The 22,640-nt window shown below is 40.9% G+C and overlaps 1 protein-coding gene across 9 annotated transcripts in view; it reads right to left on the reverse strand.

The window, feature by feature from the left end:
- Nucleotides 1-22,640, reverse strand: part of LOC115192769 (receptor-type tyrosine-protein phosphatase eta) — a 110,451-nt gene that overhangs the window by 50,379 nt on the left and 37,432 nt on the right. For 6 of the 9 annotated variants that reach the window (XM_029751608.1, XM_029751607.1, XM_029751606.1 and 3 more), the window contains exons 2-7: nucleotides 10,317-10,332; nucleotides 9,924-10,103; nucleotides 9,392-9,652; nucleotides 5,300-5,560; nucleotides 1,917-2,177; nucleotides 1,427-1,687 (exon numbers count right to left, since the gene is read on the reverse strand). In XM_029751608.1, the coding sequence (XP_029607468.1) occupies nucleotides 1,427-1,687; nucleotides 1,917-2,177; nucleotides 5,300-5,560; nucleotides 9,392-9,652; nucleotides 9,924-10,103; nucleotides 10,317-10,332 (1,240 nt within the window). The remainder of the gene's footprint in view (nucleotides 1-1,426; nucleotides 1,688-1,916; nucleotides 2,178-5,299; nucleotides 5,561-9,391; nucleotides 9,653-9,923; nucleotides 10,104-10,316; nucleotides 10,333-22,640) is intronic. The other 3 variants (XM_029751604.1, XM_029751603.1, XM_029751609.1) reach the window with 3 other exon arrangements.

The following is a 22,640-nucleotide window of genomic DNA, read 5'->3' on the forward strand; positions in this document are numbered from 1 at the left end:
GTGATTTCTGCTCAGCATCAGACAAATGTTGTGCTTCAGTTGCACATGAACGGGCATTCTACCAGCAGACAGTTGTCTGACTGATGTGCGGCTACTTTACTCCAGCACTTTTCTCAGTGTAGCCAGCGTACTTTTCTTTGGTAAAATGCAAGATTAACTTCAAGAAAAACATTAGGAAATGTAGCTGGCTACATCCCCTCTATGATAAACATTAGAAATATGATGGCTAGCAAAGGTTTTGCAAGAAAAGACTGTACTTTATCTTGTAAGCTGATTTAGCCTGCTTGTGTGGCTTCCAGCCAAATAGCATTGCACTTCTGTTGTCATCTGATGAAAATGAAGCTGTTTTCTGCCGAATATAATGCACTATTGTATTTTCAGTGAAGGACAACTATACTGTAATTGTACGTCCCTGAACACTCTGTTGAAGCAAAAAACAACTGGTGACTTTCAATATAAAACGCAACCCCTGTCAATACACAGCTTGACTCACCGGCTCCCGCTCTCACCAGTTGTGCTATTTATAAAGTAAAACGTGACTGGCTCAACTATTCTGGGGAACTACGGTAAGCTTAATAATGTAAAATAATGTGACAGGTGAAATAAAGAACGCAATCTGCGTTATCTTCTAACATATTGCACAAGTTGACTGCAGGTATTTACTTAAAAGGTAGCTACAAAAATGAAACTGTATAGAAAAACCTCAAAGAAGTAGTTTCAACAGTATTGACGGTATTGAAAAACCATCTCGTGGCTATTTCATAATACCCCGGTATACAGTATACACGGTATACCGCAAAAGCCGACACTAGGCAATAATATATCTTCAAAGACATCAGTATTAAAAGTCCAATGCCGCCATTTTTATCTCAAAATCAAATCATTTCTGGGGAACAATTAAGTACCTTACTGTGATTGTTTTCAATAAAATGGTCAAAAATAAACAAATAGAGCAATTTGTCAAGCAGGAATTTAGCTAGGACTGTCTGGGAGAGGTCTGAGTGGGGTTGGGGAAAACTTTAAACTAGCTGTTATTGGCAGAGAGGTTTGAAACTCTTTCTTATTGAAATGTATCGCCAGGTGATGTCACAGGGCAGGCCAAAACTCCGTCCCACCAAAACAGATTGAAATTTCAGCTGTTTTTTTTCAAACAGCTCCTACATTAAAAGGAAATTAACATAGTCTTCACAATTTCAGAGTATTATTCCAACATCATAGTGTAGAAAAATATAATACACAGGAAAATCACGTGACTACACTGGGCCTTTAACGGCCACAATATACACTGCCCAGAGGGATGTATCAGCCTCTAGACATGAAAAATGTCCATTAATACCAAGAGTTCCGCAACTCAAAAATATCAGATACAGAATGTTGCATGAAGCAGTTAAGAAATAGAGCCCAGACAATTTAAACTTCATCTTACTTGTAAAGAGTGAAACACTGATATTTTTGCCTTCAGTCATCTCATCTCCAGCCACTGCAGTGACCCTGAATGTGTACTTCACTCCAGCAGTCAGCTCAGTTACGTTAAAGGCTGTCTCATTGGAAGTTGTATTCATATCTCTACTGCCACCAGTCCAATCTACTCTATAGAAGGAGCTGTTTCCCAATGGTTCAATCCAGCTCAGAAACACAGATGATGTTGTGATTTCAGAGACAGTAAGGTTCCTGATGACTTCAGGTTCTGTGCATGCAAGAAATGTACATTTTGGGAGAAGACCATACCATTAGACTACTTAGTACCTACCTACAGTACTCTATCCCAGGATTTCATCACTTTTGATTCAAAAAAAGAAAGAGGACTTTACCCTTCCTCTTATAGCCCTCTCATTGTTAAATACAGATATTAACATAATCATTATATGGTTCCACTTCAGAGAAAATATTAAGGCCATTCCAATTAAAAGGCTTACCTGTAAAGAGGGCTTTCTCCTGAGAATTTCCTTTAGTTATATTATCACCAGCCACTGCAGTGACCTTGAATGTGTATTTCACTCCAGCAGTCAGCTCAGTTACGTTAAAGGCTGTCTCATTGGTAGTTGTATTCATATCTCTACTGCCATTAGTCCATTCTACTCTATAGAAGGACCTGTTTCCCAATGGTTCAATCCAGCTCAGAAACACAGATGATGTTGTGATTTCAGAGACAGTCAGGTTCCTGATGACTGCAGGCTCTGTGCGTGCAAGAAAGTTATATTTTGGGAAAAGATCACCAAAATCATTATTATTCATAGTATTCACCATACACTCTATATAAATGATCAGAAGCATGCTAATTCTACATACATTTAAGGTAAGTATGTAGGACACAAAAGTGGTACCTCTAAAAACATATTTAAAGATAGTAAGTAAGCATTATCAATGACATGAAATGTTTTGGGGACAAAAAAAGGAGTTTTCAATAAAGGACAAGCACTTAATCATACTATCCAAGCCCAATTTTGCAGTTGAATGCAGATAAACACATTTCCTAAAATGTTCTGGATCAGTTGGAGTCTACACTCCCTTCTCAAGAGAATTATGTGAACCAAAACTACAGTGACTGACAGATATACTGGTTAAAAATTATGGGTAATCCTTCAGTAGTCTTATCAGCAGCGACTGCAGCAACTATGAGTCTGTACTGCACTCCAGCAGTTAGCTCGGTTACGTTAAAGGCTGTCTCATTGGTAGTTCGATTCCTATCTCTACTGCCATCAGTCCACTCTACTCTATAGAAGGATCTGTTTCCCAATGGTTCAATCCAGTGCAGAGACACTGAAGATGTCATGATTTCAGAGACAGAGAGTTCCTGATGACCTCAGGTTCTATGTGAGCAATGAATTTGATTTTACGGGACAATAGAAAATATTATATCTTGAAAGACATCTGTATTAAAAGTCCAGTGTAGCCATTTGTTTCTCAATATCGAATCCTTTCTGGGTAACAATTCGGTACCTTACTGTCTTTGTTTTCAATTAAAATGTTCAAAAAGAAACAAAAATAGTTTCTCAGCAAAGAGCATATTCTCAAGGAAGAATTTAGCTTGGAATGTCTGGGAGTGGTCTGAGTGGGGAGGGGAAAACTGGATGATATTTTTAATAAATTTAGCTGGAGATGTCACCATTCAGGCCAAAACGTCATCCAACCAAAACAGGCTGACATTCCAGACTGACTTTTCAAACAGCTCTTACACTAAAAAGGCATGATCATAATTTTCACAATTTCACAGTATTATTCCAACCTCATAGTGTGGAAATATATATAAAACACACAAAAATCCAAATGTTGACTGCACTGGGCCTTTAAATGCTACAATATGCACTGCCCAGAGGGATGGATCAGCCTCTAGACATAATACATATATACTGCTCAAAAAAATAAAGGGAACACTTAAACAACACATCCTAGATCTGAATGAAAGAGATAATCTTATTAAATACTTTTTTCTTTACATAGTTGAATGTGCTGACAAGAAAATCACATAAAAATAATCAATGGAAATCCAATTTATCAACCCATGGAGGTCTGGATTTGGAGTCACACTCAAAATTAAAGTGGAAAACCACACTACAGGCCGATCCAACTTTGATGTAATGTCCTTAAAACATGTCAAAATGAGGCTCAGTAGTGTGTGTGGCCTCCACGTGCCTGTATGACCTCCCTACAACGCCTGGGCATGCTCCTGATGAGGTGCCGGATGGTCTCCTGAGGGATCTCCTCCCAGACCTGGACTAAAGCATCCGCCAACTCCTGGACAGTCTGTGGTGCGTGGCGTTGGTGGATGGAGCGAGACATGATGTCCCAGATGTGCTCAATTGGATTCAGGTCTGGGCCAGTCCATAGCATCAATGCTTTCCTCTTGCAGGAACTGCTGACACACTCCAGCCACATGAGGTCTAGCATTGTCTTGCATTAGGAGGAACCCAGGGCCAACCGCACCAGCATATGGTCTCACAAGGGGTCTGAGGATCTCATCTCGGTACCTAATGGCAGTCAGGCTACCTCTGGCGAGCACATGGAGGGCTGTGCGGCCCCCCAAAGAAATGCCACCCCACACCATGACTGACCCACCGCCAAACCGGTCATGCTGGAGGATGTTGCAGGCAGCAGAACGTTCTCCACGGCGTCTCCAGACTGTCACGTCTGTCACATGTGCTCAGTGTGAACCTGCTTTCATCTGTGAAGAGCACAGGGCTCCAGTGGCGAATTTGCAAATCTTGGTGTTCTCTGGCAAATGCCAAACATCCTGCACGGTGTTGGGCTGTAAGCACAACCCCCACCTGTGGACGTCGGGCCCTCATACCACCCTCATGGAGTCTGTTTCTGACCGTTTGAGCAGACACATGCACATTTGTGGCTTGCTGGAGGTCATTTTGCAGGGCTCTGGCAGTGCTCCTCCTGCTCCTCCTTGCACAAAGGCGGAGGTAGCGGTCCTGCTGCTGGGTTGTTGCCCTCCTACGGCCTCCTCCACGTCTCCTGATGTACTGGCCTGTCTCCTGGTAGCGCTTCCATGCTCTGGACACTACGCTGACAGACACAGCAAACCTTCTTGTCACAGCTCGCATTGATGTGCCATCCTGGATGAGCTGCACTACCTGAGCCACTTGTGTGGGTTGTAGACTCCGTCTCATGCTACCACTAGAGTGAAAGCACCGCCAGCATTCAAAAGTGACCAAACCATCAGCCAGGAAGCATAGGAACTGAGAAGTGGTCTGTGGTCCCCACCTGCAGAACCACTCCTTTATTGGGGGTGTCTTGCTAATTGCCTATAATTTCCACCTGTTGTCTATTCCATTTGCACAACAGCATGTGAAATGTATTGTCAATCAGTGTTGCTTCCTAAGTGGACAGTTTGATTTCACAGAAGTGTGATTGACTTGGAGTTACATTGTGTTGTTTAAGTGTTCCCTTTATTTTTTTGAGCAGTGTATATTAATACCCAGAGTTCCGCAACTCAATAATATCAAATACAGACTGCTGCATGAAGCAGTCAATAAATAAAGCCCAGACAATGTGAACTTCATCTAATTTGTAAAGCGTGAAACACTGATATTTTTGCCTTCAGTCATCTCATCCCCATTAATTGCAAGGATCCTGCATGTGTACTGCACTCCAGCAGTCAGCTCAGTTATGTTAAAGGCTGTCTCATTGGTAGTTTCATTCATATCTCTACTGCCATCAATCCATTCTACACAGACAAGGCAACTTTCAAATCATCACATGTTCTTGGATCCAAACAACTAACGTATAAATGAATACAAATCGTAACTGAGGCATTGAAACAATCTGACATTAAAGTATCTGAGTTACTTACTTGTATACTTAGAAACTGTCTTGCTCTGTCCTACAGTTGTGTTATCTCCAGCCACTGCAGTGACTGTGAAGTTGTACTGTACTCCAGCAGTGAGAGCAGTAACATTAACAGAAGTTTCTGTGGTATTCTGACTGCCACTGATATTGCCATCAGTCCATTCTACTCTGTAGAAGGATCTGTTTCCCAATGGTTCAGTCCAGTTCAGAGACACAGATGATATTGTGATTTCAGTGAACATGAGGTTTCTGATGATTGCGGGCTCTGTGTGTGCAAGAAAGGGGGTTTGAGGGACAATAGACAATAGTGTCTTCAAACATTGACATTGCAGGCTGACTTGTGCAATCCAGCACACATTGTGAGAGAGTTTGTGTAAATCTTGACGAAACAAGTGTCACTCAACACTAGTCTTGGATAGAAATACCATCAAATAAACAAGAACTTCTGAACAAAGATATGAAACAAAACATGCAGTGTTTCCCCTATATTCATTTAGCAAATTGTTGCCGCACTCCAAAAAATATGATAAAATAAAAAATATACAGTGAGCCTCAAAAGTATTGGGACAGTGACATATTTTTGTTTTGTTTTGGCTCTGTACTCCAGCACTTTGAATGAGGTTAAATTGCAGACAGTCACATTTCATTTGAGGATATTTTCATCCATATCAGATGATCCGTTTAGAAATTACAGCACTTTTTGTACATAGTCCCCCCCACCCTCATTTTAGTGGACCAAAATGTGTATTAAAGTAGTAAAATGTAAAATATTTGGTCCCATATTCAGAGCATGCAATGGCTGGAACCAGGTTGTGACTTTACAAATTTGTTGGATGCATTTACTATTTGTTTTGGTTGTGTTTCAGATTATTTTGTGCCTAATAGAAATTAATGGTAATTAATGTATTATGTCATTTTGGAGTCACTTTTATTGTAACTAAGAAAAGAATATACACTACATGACGAAAAGTACGTGGAAACATGCTCGTCGAACATCTCATTCCAACATCATGGGCATTAATATGGAGTTGACCCCCCTTTGCTGCTATATCAGCCTCCACTCTTCTGGGATGTTGGAACATTGCTATGGGTACTTTCTTCCAGTCAGCGACAAGCACATTAGTGAGGTCGAGCACTGATGTTGGGCGATTAGGCCTGGCTCGCAGTCAGCGTTCCAATTCATCCCAAAGGTGTTCGATGGGGTTGAGGTCAGGGCTCTGTGCAGGCCAGTCAAATTCTTCTACACCGATCTTGACAAACCATTTCTGTATGGACCTCGCTTTGTGCTCAGGGGCATTGTCATGCTGAAAAAGGAAAGGGCCTTCCCCAAACTGTCGCCACGAAGTTGGCAGCACAGAACCGTCTATAATGTCATTGTATACTGTAGTGTTAAGATTTCTCTTCACTGGAACTAAGGGACCTAGCCCGAACAATGAAAAACAGCCCCAGACCATTATTCCTCCTCCACCAAACTTTACAGTTGGCACTATGCATTGGGGCAGGTAGTGTTCTCCTGGCATCCTCCAAAACCAGATTTGTCTGTCGGACTGCCAGATGCTGAAGCGTGATTCATTACTCCAGAGCACATGTTTCCACTGCTCCAGAGTCCAACGGCTTGGCATTGCGCATGGTTATCTTAGGCTATCTTAGGTTATCTTGTGTGCCCTACCACTTGGCAGCTGAGCCGTTGTTGCTCTTAGGCGTTTCCATTTTACAATAACAGCACCTACAATTGACCGGGGCAGGTCGATCAGGGAAGAAATTTGACTAACTGATTAGTTGGAAAGGTGGCATCCGATGACGATGACACGTTGGAAGTCACTGAGCTCTTCAGCAAGGCCTTTCTACTGCCAATGTTTGTCTATGGCTGTGTGCTCGATATTATATACAGTTGAAGTCGGAAGTATACATACACCTTAGCCAAATACATTTAAACTCAGTTTTTCACAGTTCCTGACATTTAATCCTAGTAAAAATTCCCTGTCTCAGGTCAGTTAAGATCACCACTTTATTTTAAGAATGTGAAATGTCAGAATAATAGTAGAGAGAATGAATTATTTTAGCTTTTATTTCTATCATCACATTCCCAGTGGGTCTGAAGTTTACATACACTCAATTAGTATTTGGTAGCATTGCCTTTAAATTGTTTAACTTGGGTCAAAAATGTTGGTTAGCCTTCCACAAGCTTCCCACAGTAAGTTGGGTGGATTTTGGCCCATTACTCTTGACAGAGCTGGTGTAACGGAGTCAGGTTTGTAGGCCTCCTTGCTCTCACATGCTTTTTCAGTTCTGCCCACACATTTTCTGTGGGATTGAGGTCAGTGCTTTGTGATGGCCACTCCAATACCTTGACTATGTTGTCTTTAAGCCATTTTGCCACAACTTTGGAAGTATGCTTGGGGTCATTGTCCATTTAGAAGACCCATTTGCGACCAAGCTTAACTTCCTGACTGATGTCTTGAGATGTTGCTTCAATATATCCACATAATTTTCCTACCTCATGATGCCATCTATTTTGTGAAGTGCACCAGTCCCTTCTGCAACAAAGCACCCCCACAACATGATGCTGCCACTCCCGTGCTTCACGGTTGGGATGGTGTTCTTCGGCTTGCAAGCCTCCCCCTATTTCCTCCAAACATAACTATGGTCGTTATGGCCAAACAGTTCTATTTTTGTTTCATCAGACCAGAGGACACTTCTCCAAAAAGTACGATCTTTGTCCCCATGTGCAGTTGCAAACCGTAGTCTGGCTTTTTATATGGCGGTTTTGGAGCAGTGGCTTCTTCCTTGCTGTCGATATAGGACTCGTTTTACTGTGGACATAGATACTTTTGTACCCATTTCCTCCAGCATCTTCACAAGGTCCTTTGCTGTTATTCTGGGATTGATTTGCACTTTTCGCACCAAAGTACATTAATCTCTAGGAGACAGAACGCGTCTCCTTCCTGAGTGGTATGACGGCTGCGTGGTCCCATAGTGTTTATACTTGCGTACTATTGTTTGTACAGATGAACGTGGTACCTTCAGGTGTTTGGAAATTACTCCCAAAGATGAACCAGACTTGTGGAGGTCTACAATTTTTTTCTGAGGTCTTGGCTGATTTCTTTTAATTTTACTATGATGTCAAGCCAAAAGACACTAGGTTTGAAGGTAGGCCTTGAAATACATCCACAGGTCCACCTCCAATTGACTCAAAACATGTACATTTGCCTATTAGAAGCTTCTAAAGCCATGACATCATTTGTTTTCCAAGCTGTTTAATTTTCCAAGCTGTTTAAAGGCGCAGTCAACTTAGTGTATGTAAACTTCTGACCCACTGGAATTGTGATACAGTGAATTATAAGTGAAATAATCTGTCTGTAAACAATTGTTGGAAATATTACTTGTGTCATGCACAAAATAGATTTCCTAACCGACTTTCCAAAATTATAGTTTTCTAACAAGACATTTTTGGAGTGGTTGAAAAATGAGTTTTAATGACTCCAACCTAGGTGTATGTAAACTTCCGACTTCAACTGTACCTGTCAGCAACAGGTGTGGCTGAAATAGCCAAATCCATTAATTTGAAGGGTTGTCCACATACTTTTGTATATATAGCGTATTTCTTAACACTTCTACATTAATGTGGATGCTACCATGATTATGGAAAATCCTGAATGAATCATGAATAATGATGAGTGAGAAAGCTACAGATGCACAAACACAGTATCATACCCCCAAGACATGCTAACATCTCACCATTACAATAACAGGGGAGGAAAGCATTTTTGGAGGAAGGGGTATTATATGTTGTGCGTCTAACTTCCTCACTCATAATTATTCACAATTCATTCAGGACTATCTGTAATCATGGTAGCATCCACATTAATGTAGAAGTGTTTAGGAACACTCTATTCCTATTTATAATAAAAGTGAATACATTATTTACCATTCATTTCTATTGGGCACAAATCATCTGAAATTTCTCATTGCAGAAAGACATGGCATCTTTCAAATCATCACATGTTCTTGGATCCAAACAACTAACGTATAAATGAATACAAATCGTATCTGAGGCATTGAAACAATCTGACATTAAACAATCTGAGTTACTTACTTGTATACTTAGAAACTGTCTTGCTCTGTCCTACAGTTGTGTTATCTCCAGCCACTGCAGTGACTATGAAGAGGTACTGCACTCCAGCAGTGAGAGCAGTAACATTAACAGAAGTTCCTGTGGTATTCTGACTGCCTCTGATATTGCAATCAGTCCATTCTACTCTGTAGAAGGATCTGTTTCCCAATGGTTCAATCCAGCTCAGAAACACAGATGATGTTGTGATTTCAGAGGCTGTAAGGTTCATGATGACTTCAGGCTCTGTGCATGCAAGAGAGGTGGGTGGGGGAGAGAGAATAAATATTTCTGGAATTACTACAGAAGTAGGTGTTGTGAGTAAGAGCCATGAACACACAACGTAGGCTAGGAAGGCATTGCGGAGGTACCGTAAAGATTTTGTAGAAAGAAGACCACAGTTTTAAAAACCATAGTTGTTTAAGGAGAGCTTGTCAGGATCAACATTTAAAGTTATTTTGAGTCCAGGACAAGACTTAATCATGGTCAAAACCAGCCCTTAGTGTAAAATACTCACTTGTTGTGCAGCAGCAGTTGAAGTTTTGGTCATTGTTACACAGGACATTGACAGTTACAGTGGCTGTAGTTAAGTTGGAGGGAACTGGGACATTGCCAGTGCACACGGTGCAGTTGGCATCTACCTGAACAGTACTCCCTGTGTGTGTTGCAACACCTTTAAAATCCGTACAGGGAGTGCCTAAAATGGTAGGAGAGTTCAGGGTTGAGGGAAACAAAATCAGGACTTATTTGGATATTATATAGTGTACATGTTTGAATAACATGTGCCTTGGCTATGTTTCTGGAACTTTAACATGAAGTGTACTTTGAATTATGAATCAACTATCTAAATAATATATTTACTTCAGATTCATCTTTCATAAATTCTACAAGTGGAAAAGACTATACTTACGTTGAGCTTCTGAGCACTGTAAGGAAGAAAAGGAGGACAGTTAGCAGTCATACCAGTAGAGGTCAGAATTGTCTCAGAAAAGCGTTGTCAGAACACTAGTTGTCTCAACAAGGCTTGGCCTATACCAGCAATCTTACCATCATGGGCCACTTAGTATCTGCCTTCGTACATTTCACATTAGGATTCTGTGCAGTAATACACATGACTCTTCTCTTGCTCTAATAGTCTACACAACTTTTCAAACATAGACTAAATATGCATCCTCATTTGAGTATGTTTAGTAGGTTTGAGAGAACACACACATAGAAGCACCCTTTGTCAGGAATCCAAAATCAGATAAAACATCAACAGGCATCTTATAACTTGTTTATTTCGTAACATGGCAGTATAGCTACCGGTTCTCTAAGGCTATGGGTGGGAAAAACCTGTTCTCTCCAGTGTTATAGGCATGCAGGGACCTGTGGCTCAATCTCTGGCTCCTACATATTCCACAACCTGAATAAACTCTTTCTATGTCCCCTTGGGACAGCCAGGTCATGACACACACTCTTGAGGGGTTGTTTATCAAGGGTGAGGGTGATATGTGTAACAATATAATTTTTTTGCACATCAGGAAGGGTTATTTACACTTGTGATGGTTGTGAAAAACCATCCTGTTCTTTCCCTCTCCACCATGGTTTCCTTTATGCCATGAAATGCTACACTGTTAAAAAGATCCTGTAATTGTACGATACACTACAGGCTACTGGTTGCAGTGAAAGTACAATAAGCAACAAGTTACTGAATTGTGTGTATTTATGCCAACCGTCAGTGGAAGTGTTGTACCAGTTTAAAGGGATTCTGATGTATACTTTTAGCCAGTACTCCAGAAAGTAGAGTCCATGAGCCAAAAGTGGTCCCCAAAAATTGAGTACTACATCACGTATGTGCAGATATGTGCAATAAGTAAACGCTCTATCTATCTCACTCTGCTGTTTCTGATTTTTTGAAAGGGCTTTATAAATAAATTTGATTGAAATTTGATTGAATACCCAGTAACTGCTAGTAACTTATTTGCAATTAGCTGCCAATAACTTACTGTCTTTAACTGAACTTTACTGATTACAAGATAAATCAAATTGTATTTATCACATGCTATGAATACAACAGGTGTAGTAGACCTTAACATGAAATGTTACAGTTCAAGAAAGAGTTAAGAAAAGATTGACAGAATAAACTAAAGTAAAAATAGTAAAATAAAAAGTAACAATTAAAATAACAATAACGAGGCTATATACAGGGGTTACCGGTACCGAGTCAATGTGCGGGGGTACAGGCGAGTCAAGTTATTTTGTACATGTAGGTTGGGGTAATGTGGGAGGGGGTCAATGTAAATAGTCCGGGTGGCCATTTGATTAATTGTTCAGCCGACTTATGGCTTGGGGGTAGAAGCTGTTAAGGAGCCTTTTGGTCCTTAACTTGGCGCTCTGGTACCGCTTGCTGTGCGGTAGCAGAGAGAACAATCTATGAATTGGGTGATCCTTTGACACCGCCTAGTATATAGGTCCTGGATGGTAGGAAGCTTGGCCCCAGTGATGTACAGGGCTGTATGCATTATCCTCTGTAGTGCCTTACGGTCAGATGCAGAGCAGTTGCCATACCAGGCAGTGATGCAACCGGTCAGGATGCTCTCGATGGTGCAGCTGTAGAACTTTTTGAGGATCTGGGGAACCATGCCAAATCTTTTCAGTCTCCTGAGGGGGAAAAGGTTTTGTTGTGCTCTCTTCACAACAGTCTTGGTGTGTTTGGACCATGATAGTTCGTTGGTGATGTGGACATTCTCAACCCACTCCACTACAGCCCCATCGATGTTAATGGGAGCCTGTTCGGCTGTTGGAAAATAATTCCAGGTGAAGCTGGTTGAGAGAATGCCAAGAGTGTGCAAAGCTGTCAGCAAGGCAAAGTGTGGCTACTTTGAAGAATCTCAAATATAAAATATAAAATATATTTTGATTTGTTTAACCCTTTTTTGGTTACTACATGATTCCATATGTTATTTCATAGTTTTGATGTCTTCACTATTATTCTACAATGTAGAAAATAGTATAAAAAATAAAATAAGAAAAACCCTGGAATGAGTAGGTGTCCAAACTTTTGACTGGTACTGTGCTTAAGTATCAAAAGTAAATGTAAATGCTAGAATAGACTTAAGCATCAAAAGTAAAAGTATAAATCATTTAAAAAAATCCTTATATTAAGAAAACCAGATGACACAACACAGGGGCACACTTCCAACACTCAGACATAATTTACAAATGAAGCGTTTGTGTTCCATTAGTCTGCGAGATCAGAGGTAATAGGGATGACTAGGACTGTTCTCTTGATAAGAATTTGACTATTTTCTTGTCCTGCTAAGCATTGAAAATGTATCGAGCACTTTTGGGTGTCAGAGAAAATGTATGGAGTAAAAATAATTTTCTTTAGGAATGTAGTGAAGTAAAATAAAAATAAAAAATAAAAATGTAAATAGTAAATTAAAGTACAGATACCCCAAAAAATGTACTTAAGTAGTACTTTAAAATATTTTTACTTTAGTACTTGTCACCACTAGCTAGGACTGTCTGGAAGTGGTGAGGGGAAAACTAGCTGTTAATGGCAGAGAGGTTTGGAACTCTTTCTTATTAGTCTATACCGAACAAAAATATAAACGCAACATGTAAAGTGTTGGTCCCATGTTACATGAGCTGAAATAAAAAGCACAAAACGTTTATTTCTCTCCAATTCTGTGCACAAATGTGTTTATATCCCTGTTCTCCTTTGCCAAATTAATCCATCCACCTGACAGGTGTGGCATATCAAGAAGCTGATTAAACAGCATGATCATTACACAGGTGCAACTTGTGCTGGGGACAATAAAAGGCCATTCTAAAATATGCAGTTTTGCCACACAGCACAATGCCTCAGATGTCTCAAGTTTTAAGGGAGCATGCGATTGGCATGCTGACTACAGGAATGTCCAACAGAGCTGTAACCAGAGAATTGAATGTTATTATTTCGTCCATAAGTAGCTGCCAACATCCTTTAAGCAAATTTGGCAGTACATCCAACTGGCCTCAAAACCGCAGACCACCTGTAACCACACCCGCCCAGGACCTCCACATCCAGCTTTTTCACTTGCGGGATCATCTGAGGTGGGGGAAGGGCGGTGCTGATGAGTATTTCTGTCTGTAATAAAGCCGTTTTCTGGTAAAAAAAACATATTCTGATTGGCTGGGCCTGGCTCCCAAGTGAGTGGACCTATGACCATTGCTGCACCCCTGCTCAGTCATGTGAAATCCATAGATTAGGGCCAAATGAATGTATTTAAATTGACTGATTTTCTTCTATGTTGCGTTCATATTTTTTGTGGCGTCACCAGGCAGGCCAAAACTCCATCCCACCAAAACAGGCTGCAATTTCAGGTAATCTTACACAAAAAGGACATTACCATAACTTTCACAATTTCACAGTATTATTCCAACCTCATAGTGTGGAAATATACTGTACATAAAACACAGGAAAGTCATTACATTAGATTGACAACTACTAAGCATTCTTTGTGGTGAGCACACTTAGGACTCTGCCTCACCTGGCCTCAGCCTCTTGGTTGACAGCCAACTGACCTTCCTGCCCCACCATCCACCAGCAAGCTTGACATAGATCAACCACAGTAATTTACTGTTCATTTGACAATAACTACCTGCAGCAAGCTGACAGTAAATTATTGAAACATGAAATTCATGGCAACTAACTTACTGGAAACTGCACAGTAACCTCTTAACAGTGCTACCCCTGATTAAGACAAATTAGGTGCTCAACCTTCATCGACATAATGATAAAACCACTGAAACGGGTACAACACTTCCACTAATGGTTGGAACAAATACAACTTATTTCAAACCATGCCCCCAAATATGCTAATGTCGTGATGCCAGCATATTGCCCACACTACATTTCAAAGTACATTAATGATTGTACCTTATATATGCTGGGTAGAAAAATGTACCATTATACTACATTTTGTGCACATGTACCCTTAAAGGTACTGACCAGTACCAGGTGAGTACCCAACTGTGTGTGCCATAAGCACATCTGAAGTATCCTATAGGTCGTTATCAATAAATATCACAATAAGGTGCAGACCATTCGATTTGCCTGCTGGGGTGATATTACAACTTGGTTGTAATATCATCGCCTCTTAAATGGCATAGTCAGAACTACAAATGTTGTCCTATCTGGGTGATGTTTTTCTCACCTGAATGATCTGAATCTAGGATTACAGGGACTCTCCGCAACCATATTCAATGTGCGGGACAAAATTGAGGCTATGACTAAGGAGTTGGAGCTCTTTTCTGTCTGCATTAACAAGGACAACACACAGGTCTTTCCATCATTGTATGATTTTTTGTGTGCAAATGAACTCAAGCTTACGAACATTGTCAAATGTGATATAGCGAAGCACCTGAGTGAGCTGGGTGCGAAATTACACAGGTACTTTCCCAAAATGGACAACAGAAACAAACGGATTCGTTATTCGAAATTGCAACAACCGGTTCTGTTAAAATGTTATTTAATCAGATGCCACTACCAGATTTCTGGATAGGGCTCAGAGTTTCTTGCTTATCAAATCGCGTCATCAAGACACTGACGCCCTTTGCAACCACGTACCTATGTGAGAGTGGATTCTCGGCCCTCACTAGCATAAAAACTAAATACATGCACAGACTGTGTGTGGAAAATGATTTAAGACTGAGGCTCTCTCCAATACAATCCAACATTGCAGAGTTATGTGCATCCTTTCAAGCACACCCTTCTCATTAACCTGTGGTGAGTTATTCACAATTTTTTATGAACAAATAAGGTTTTATATGTAATATGGCTAAATAAAGAGCAAAATTATTCATTATTATTATATTATTATTTGTGCCCTGGTCCTATAAGAGCTCTTTGTCACTTCCCACGAGCTGGGTTGTGACAAAAAATCACACTCATTCTTATGTTTAATAAATGTATTGTGTAGAGTGTGTGTGGCAGGCTTACAATGATGGCAAAAAACAACATTTGAGTGTGTGCTAACCCTGGTGCTAGAAGGGGCACGCAGCTGGAGGCTGAATGTTTGAAGGGGTACAGGACTATTAAAAGTTTGGGAACCACTGCCCTACAGGGACAAATCAAAGGGTTGTAGGTGGCATCTAAAAGGGTTCCCCCATAAGGACAAATTACAGAATCCTTCAAACAGATGGTTCTTCATGAGAGGGTTTTACGTATAACCCAATTGGGTTCCAAAACAGCTGGGTTCCCCAACCGGCGGCCCGTGTGCTGAATTTGGCACGCGGGTGATTTCATTTGCCCCCAAAGTTTCTGAGCCAATTTTTTTAATGTATGTTTTACAGACTTTAAAAACACCAGCAAATCAGTTCCCATTGATTTTAATTTGGTCTGTTCCCAAGTATTCCCACACATAATAGAGAGAGATATGTGAAGTATACACAAGTAATCAAGCTATGAAATTATTATGTTTTGGTCAGATATTATATCTGTTTGGGCTTGTGGTCAATTTGCAGTCTACAAATGATTTGGAATTATGTTTCGGCCCCCTGACCATTCACTGAATAAAAAAACAGCCCACGGCTGAATCTAGTTCATGAACCCTGCCCTACAGGGACATAACAAAAACAAAACCAGGGTTCCTTGTGAGATGGTCCTAAAAGATCTTATGCTTCTACGTGGCACCCAAAAGGGTATAGGGACAAATGACAGAATATCTATTGATTCTAATCTTTTAACAATCTCAATCTCTACCCAGAGACCCAGTGGCATAGCAGGGAAGTCAGGTTGCTGGCAACCAAGTGGTTGTGATTTCATATCCCAGTAAGGTTAACTCCCAAGTAATCAAAATCAAATCAAATTTATTTGTCACATACACATGGTTAGCAGGTGTTAATGCAAGTGTAGCGAAATGCTTGTGCTTCTAGTTCTGACCATGCAGTAATATCTAACAAGTAATCTACCAATTCCACAACAACTACCTTATACACACAAGTGTAAAGGAATGAATACGAATATGTACATAAAAATATATAAATGAGTGATGGCCGAACGGCATAGGCAAGATGCAGTAGATGGTATAGAGTACAGTATATACATATGAGATGAGTAATGTAGGTTATGAAAACATTATATAAAGTGGCATTGTTTAAAGTGGCTAGTGATACATCAAATTACATCAAGATGGCAAGATGCAGTAGATGGTATGGCGTACAGTATATACATATGAGATGAATAATGTAGGTTATGTAAACATTATCTAATATAAATAATTTAAAGTGGCAAGTGATAAATTGATTACATCAATTTCCCATTATTAAAGTGGCTTGAGTTGAGTCAGTATGTTGGCAGCAGCCACTCAATGTTAGTGATGGCTGTTTAACAGTCTGATGGCCTTGAGATAGAAGCTGTTTTTCAGTCTCTCGGTTCCAGCTTTGATGCACCTGTACTGACCTCGCCTTCTGGATGTTATCGGGGTGAACAGGCAGTGGCTCGGGTGGTCGTTGTCCTTGATGATCTTTTTGGCCTTCCTGTGACATCGGGTGGTGTAGGTGTCCTGGAGGGCAGGTAGTTTGCACCCGGTGATGCGTTGTGCAGACCTCACTACCCTCTGGAGAGCCTTCCGGTTAAGGGCGGAGCAGCTGCCGTACCAGGCGGTGATACAGCCCGACAGGATGCTCTCGATTATGCATTGTGCATCACCACCTGGGGGCGGCCCGTCAGGAAGTCCAGGACCCAGTTGCACAGGGCGAGGTCGAGACCCAGGGTCTCGAGCTTAATGACAAGTTTGGAGGGTACTATGGTGTTGAATGCTGAGCTGTAATCGATGAACAGCATTCTTACTTAGGTATTCCTCTTGTCCAGATGGGTTAGGGCAGTGTGCAGTGTGATGGCGATTGCGTCGTCTGTGGACCTATTGGGTCGGTAAGCAAATTGGAGTGGGTCTAGAGTGTCAGGTAGGGTGGAGGTGATATGGTCCTTGACTAGTCTCTAAAAGCACTTCATGATAACGGAAGTGAGTGCTACAGGGCGGTAGTCATTTAGCTCAGTTACCTTAGCTTTATTGGGAACAGGAACAATGGGATAAGGATTGATTGAATATGTCTGTAAACACACCAGCCAGCTGGTCTGCGCATGCTCTGAGGACGCGGCCGGGGATGCTGTCTGGGCCTGCAGCCTTGCAAGGGTTAACACGTTTAAATGTTTTACTCACGTTGGCTACAGTGAAGGAGAGCACGCAGGTTTTGGTAGCGGGCCGTGTTAGTGGCACTGTATTGTCCTCAAAGTGAGCAAAAAACTTGTTTAGTCTGTCTGGGAGCAAGGCATTGTGATCCGCGACGGGGCTGGTTTTTCTTTTGTAGTCCGTGATTGACTGTAGACCCTGCCACATACCTCTCGTGTCTGAGCCGTTGAATGCGACTCCACTTTGTCTCTATACTGACGCTTAGCTTGTTTGATTGCCTTGCGGAGGGAATAGCTACACTGTCCCTTACAGAAATAATACCTGAAAATACAGTCACTTTTTTATATTTACAGTGTAATGAAGAGCCCTCTGGTTCGGGTAACCATACAAATGGTTATATAAAAGGTTATTCAAAAAACTGATAGAAAATAGGTTGTCCACAGCAGCCCGAAAAAGGGTTCCCCTATGTGGACCAAATGAAGAACCACTTTTTGGTACTAACTAGCACCTTCTTTTGGAGAGTGTAGGTCATCTGTAGTCTCCAAGCCTGATACCATATTAACCACCCGTAGAACACCTTCCTAATATTGAGAGCAGGTGTTCATAATGTTTGTATACTCAGTGTATAAGACAGTCTAGTGACATACAGTAGTTCCTCCTTTAAAAGTTGCATCATACTGCAGCACCACTTGTGGGCTGCTGCAGCATTCCGTTGCACGTTAATTATTTGTCAGCCATTTTCTCTGTTAATGTGAGTTAGGGCTAATTTGACCACCAGAGGTCAACTTTGAGAAGCATTTGATAGTCTTCCATATTGGCATTACCAGAGATTTTAAAAGCTTTTTTGTAATAACATAGTTTATGGGGTTGATTTTAAGAAATTAGGCTTAATTCATTTGATTAATATTATGGTGTTTCTATTCTGAGAAAAATGAAAAATGAAACCCTCAGGGTTTCCATTAGGATGGAATAGAAAATATGGCACTGTACAACGTGACGGTCGGGAGTAGGCTACAGCATAAGAGGATTGGAGGATTCTAAATTAATATCTAAGGGGCATAACATTTCCACACCCTAATTGTAGTGTAACCAAACTTTCAGTTGAGCGTACTTGCTCTTTGCCTTCTCTACTTTTCTACTGGAAGTTGATGCTGTTGCTATGCAAACTCTTGCTAGCTAGTTAGCATAACAAATTACTAGTTAGACATTTTTAGACTTTGGGTGTGTTCTTAAATTCAATCTGGAGTGCCTGAGCTCATAAATTCAGAGCGTTGTCAGATTGTCTGTTTGTAAATTCAGACTGTTTCGCTCTTGGAGAACACACTGGACGTTCAGGCCGAGGAGTAGGGTTGATTTGAGCGTTCTGGCCTTACAACGGCAGTCAAGCACCCAAGCTAATGTTGGCTAGCTTGCTAGCAACTTCCAGACACAAATGAGACCACTATGACCATTTTACTCGCCCTAGCAGAGCTGGTTAGGCACTTTTGTGTTAACCAGAGCGTTGGTCACTGTAACTGTGCTGCTGGAAAAAATGTAATTACGCTTTTTTGCCGACGTTTACTGACACCGGCCATATTCAACAGGTGTTGAGCGCTCGTAAATTCATTATTCTGCACTCTGGTACACTCGAGAGTGCTCTGAAATTGGAGAAGATAGCCAGAGCGAATTTACGAAAGCACCTGAATGTCCATTGAGAACGCACAATGACTATACCATTTAACTAAGCTAAGAATGACGGGAAAAATCAAGTCAATAAATGTTGGGTAGTTAGATAGCCTATAGTTAATATACTGTCAAGTTTGATGTATAACTACTAACGTTAGGTAGATAGCATATCATTACAGCAGTATGTACCGGTATGTTAGCTATGTGGTTCGTAAGGACAGCGTAGCTAAGAAATTGTCAGCCAACATAATGTGTAAGGTATCTTATTTGAAAAGTCATTACTTTATTACATTGAGTAGCAAGCTACCACGAGGATGTGCTCTATTGACGCTGCGGCTTGACCATGCTTTTGGTACACAGTTGATAGCGCACTGGACTTCGGGCAAGAATGATGAGGATGAGTGTTCGAAACCTGCTCCCTGCTTGTTTCATCTGAAGTCGTGCACATTTATCAGTTTATTATTTGGTTTATATTGCCCATTCATTGTCAGTTAGAGACACAGTAGTGCATTGGGACCCAAAAGCATAATCAATCTGGTCTGTGATAGGGGGGGTTCACACCTAGCTCGGCTATTAGACTATTCTTTAGTAAAGGTTGAATAGTCTGTTGTTCAGTTATTAGCCCCCCTCCCCAACTTGCAACAAATACTTGCTCCTCGCCCTCTTCCACGCGTCATTCTCCGCCTGAGTTGCTCGCTTGTGGGTGTGCTGGCAGCATATGGCAGCACCTTCGGTTGTGCGTCAAGAATTCTGCATAGCAAGTTTGTATGAAGGTCTGGTTATTCACAGGCAAATCGTTATATGCTATGGAGGTATATTTGTGTCTTTTTGTCAAGAGCGAAACTTTATTTTCGATCAAAAATAATATCATTATTTTAACTTTTTTATTCTTACATATTTGTAGACACATTTTCAATGATGTATGAGATTGGAGTTGTTCTTCATCAACAGGTAATACATAAATCATGAAGCAGGTAAAACATTTCACTTTCAATTTCAATGCTTTTTTTCAAGATACAACAATGTCATCTTTGGCGGTATAGATGGATTTTCAAGGAACGTAAGTATATTATTTTGTATGCATATTGAATTTTTCCGGTCACCTAATGAAAAACCAAAATACCAGTCTGGTGTTAAGCTTTCTGTGCTGTATTGACCTATCCTGAAAATGACATCTGCTGCTTTAGATTGGACAGTCTTATCTCAGTTATTGTTTTCATATTTACAAAAAATAGCTATTTTCTTTACTTTCAGAGTGCGAGCTGATCAAGGGGTCGAAAATGTAGATATTGCCAGATGTACAGTTGAAGTTGGAAGTTTACATACCCCTTAGCCAAATACATTTAAACTCAGTTTTTCACAATTCCTGACATTTCTTTCATCACATTCCCAGTGGGTCAGAAGTTTACATACACTCAATTAGTATTTGGTAGCATTGCCTTTCAATTGTTTAACCTGGGTCAAACGTTTCGGGAAGCCTTCCACAAGCTTCCCACAATAAGTTGTGTGAATTTTGGCCCATTCCTCCTGACAGAGCGGTGTAACTGAGTCAGGTTTGTAGGCCTCCTTGGTCGCACACGCTTTTTCAGTTCTGCCCACAAATTTTGTGTGGGATTGAGGTCAGGGATTTGTGATGGCCACTCCAATACCTTGACGTTGTTGTCCTTAAGCCATTTTGCCACAACTTTGGAAGTATGCTTGGGGTCATTGTCCATTTGGAAGGCCCATTTGTGACCAAGCTTTAACTTCCTGACTGATGTCTTGAGATGTTGCTTCAATATATCCACATAATTTTCCTACCTCATGATGCCATTTATTTTGTGAAGTGCACCAGTCCATCCTGCAGCAAAGCACCCCCACAACATGATGCTGCCACCCCCATGATTCACGGTTGGGATGATGTTCTTTGGCTTGCAAGCCTCCCCCTTTTTCCTCCAAACATAATGATGGTCATTATGGCCAAACAGTTCTATTTTTGTTTCATCAGACCAGAGGACATCCCGCATCTTCACAAGGTCCTTTGCTGTTGTCCTGGGATTGATTTGCACTTTTTGCACCAAAGTACATTCATCTCTAGGAGACAGAATGTGTCTCCTTCCTGAGTGGTATGACGGCTGCGTGGTCCCATGGTGTTTATACTTATGTACTATTGTTTGTACAGATGAACGTGGTACCTTCATGTGTTTGGAAATTGCTCCCAAGGATGAACCAGACTTGTGGAGGTCTTGGCTGATTTCTTTTGTTTTTCCCATGATGTCAAGCAAAGATGCACTGAGTTTGAAGGTAGGGCTTGAAATACATCTACAGCTACACCTCCAATTAACTAAAACGATGTCAATTAGTCTATCAGACGCTTCTAAAGCTATGACATCATTTTCTGGAATTTTCCAAGCTGTTTAAAGGTACAGTCAACTTAGTGTATGTAAACTTCTGACCCACTGGAATTGTGATACAGTGAATTATAAGTGAAATAATCTGTCTGTAAACAATTGTTGGAAAAATGACTTGTGTAAGGCACAAAGTAGATGTCCTAACCGACTTGCCAAAACTATAGTTTGTTAACAAGAAATTTGTGGAGTGGTTGAAAAATGAGTTTTAATGACTCCAACCAAAGTGTATGTAAACTTCCGACTTCAACTGTATGTTCACTGTCCGAGGACCAGGCCGTGGAAGCTTATTTCTGGCAAAAGTGTCCATAACCAGAGGTAATTAAACTGTTCTGTGTTCTTTTTCTCTCTTCCTCTCTGCCTGTCTTGTTGTACATGGAACCTGTCTCACATGCATTAATTAAAAAACCCTTAAGATGTCAGCTGTTAATTTTCATATTTACACCACATAAACACTCAGCCATTTTCACTGGACGATCAAACCCTTGTTGCTGCCAAGTCATGATTTACCTGGTGGGTAGCCTTGCAATAAGTGGTGAGACACATAGCCCTCTATTTTTAAATGTTTCAGGTACACTCAGATAGGTGTCTGCGTCACATACAGTCAGTCAGTAACCACTCACAACTTGCATTTCTATAACCTCAGACCCAACTATTCATGGAGGAAGACCACATTACCACAGAGATTACGTTCCCCCCCCCCCCCCCCACAAAACCTTATCTTTCTCTCTGTTAGAGTAGAACAATAATGGAGAGATGTTTGGAGTGCTGTGACATGTCAGTCCTACAAATTGCTGGACAGTTTGGAGGAAGAAGGCTAACTTGACCTGTCAAATTCTATCCACCTCTTCTGTGTGGGATATGTGTTTTTTTACCCTTATTTAACTAGGCAAGTCAGTTAAGAACAAATTCTTATTTACAATGACGGCCTAGAAACAGTGGGTTAACTGTCTTGTTCAGGGGCAGATTGACAGATTTTTACCTTGTCAGCTCAGGGATTCGATCTAGCATACCTCGTCTGCG

This window comes from Salmo trutta, chromosome 4, assembly GCF_901001165.1.
Source record: "Salmo trutta chromosome 4, fSalTru1.1, whole genome shotgun sequence".
Lineage (NCBI taxonomy): Eukaryota > Metazoa > Chordata > Actinopteri > Salmoniformes > Salmonidae > Salmo > Salmo trutta.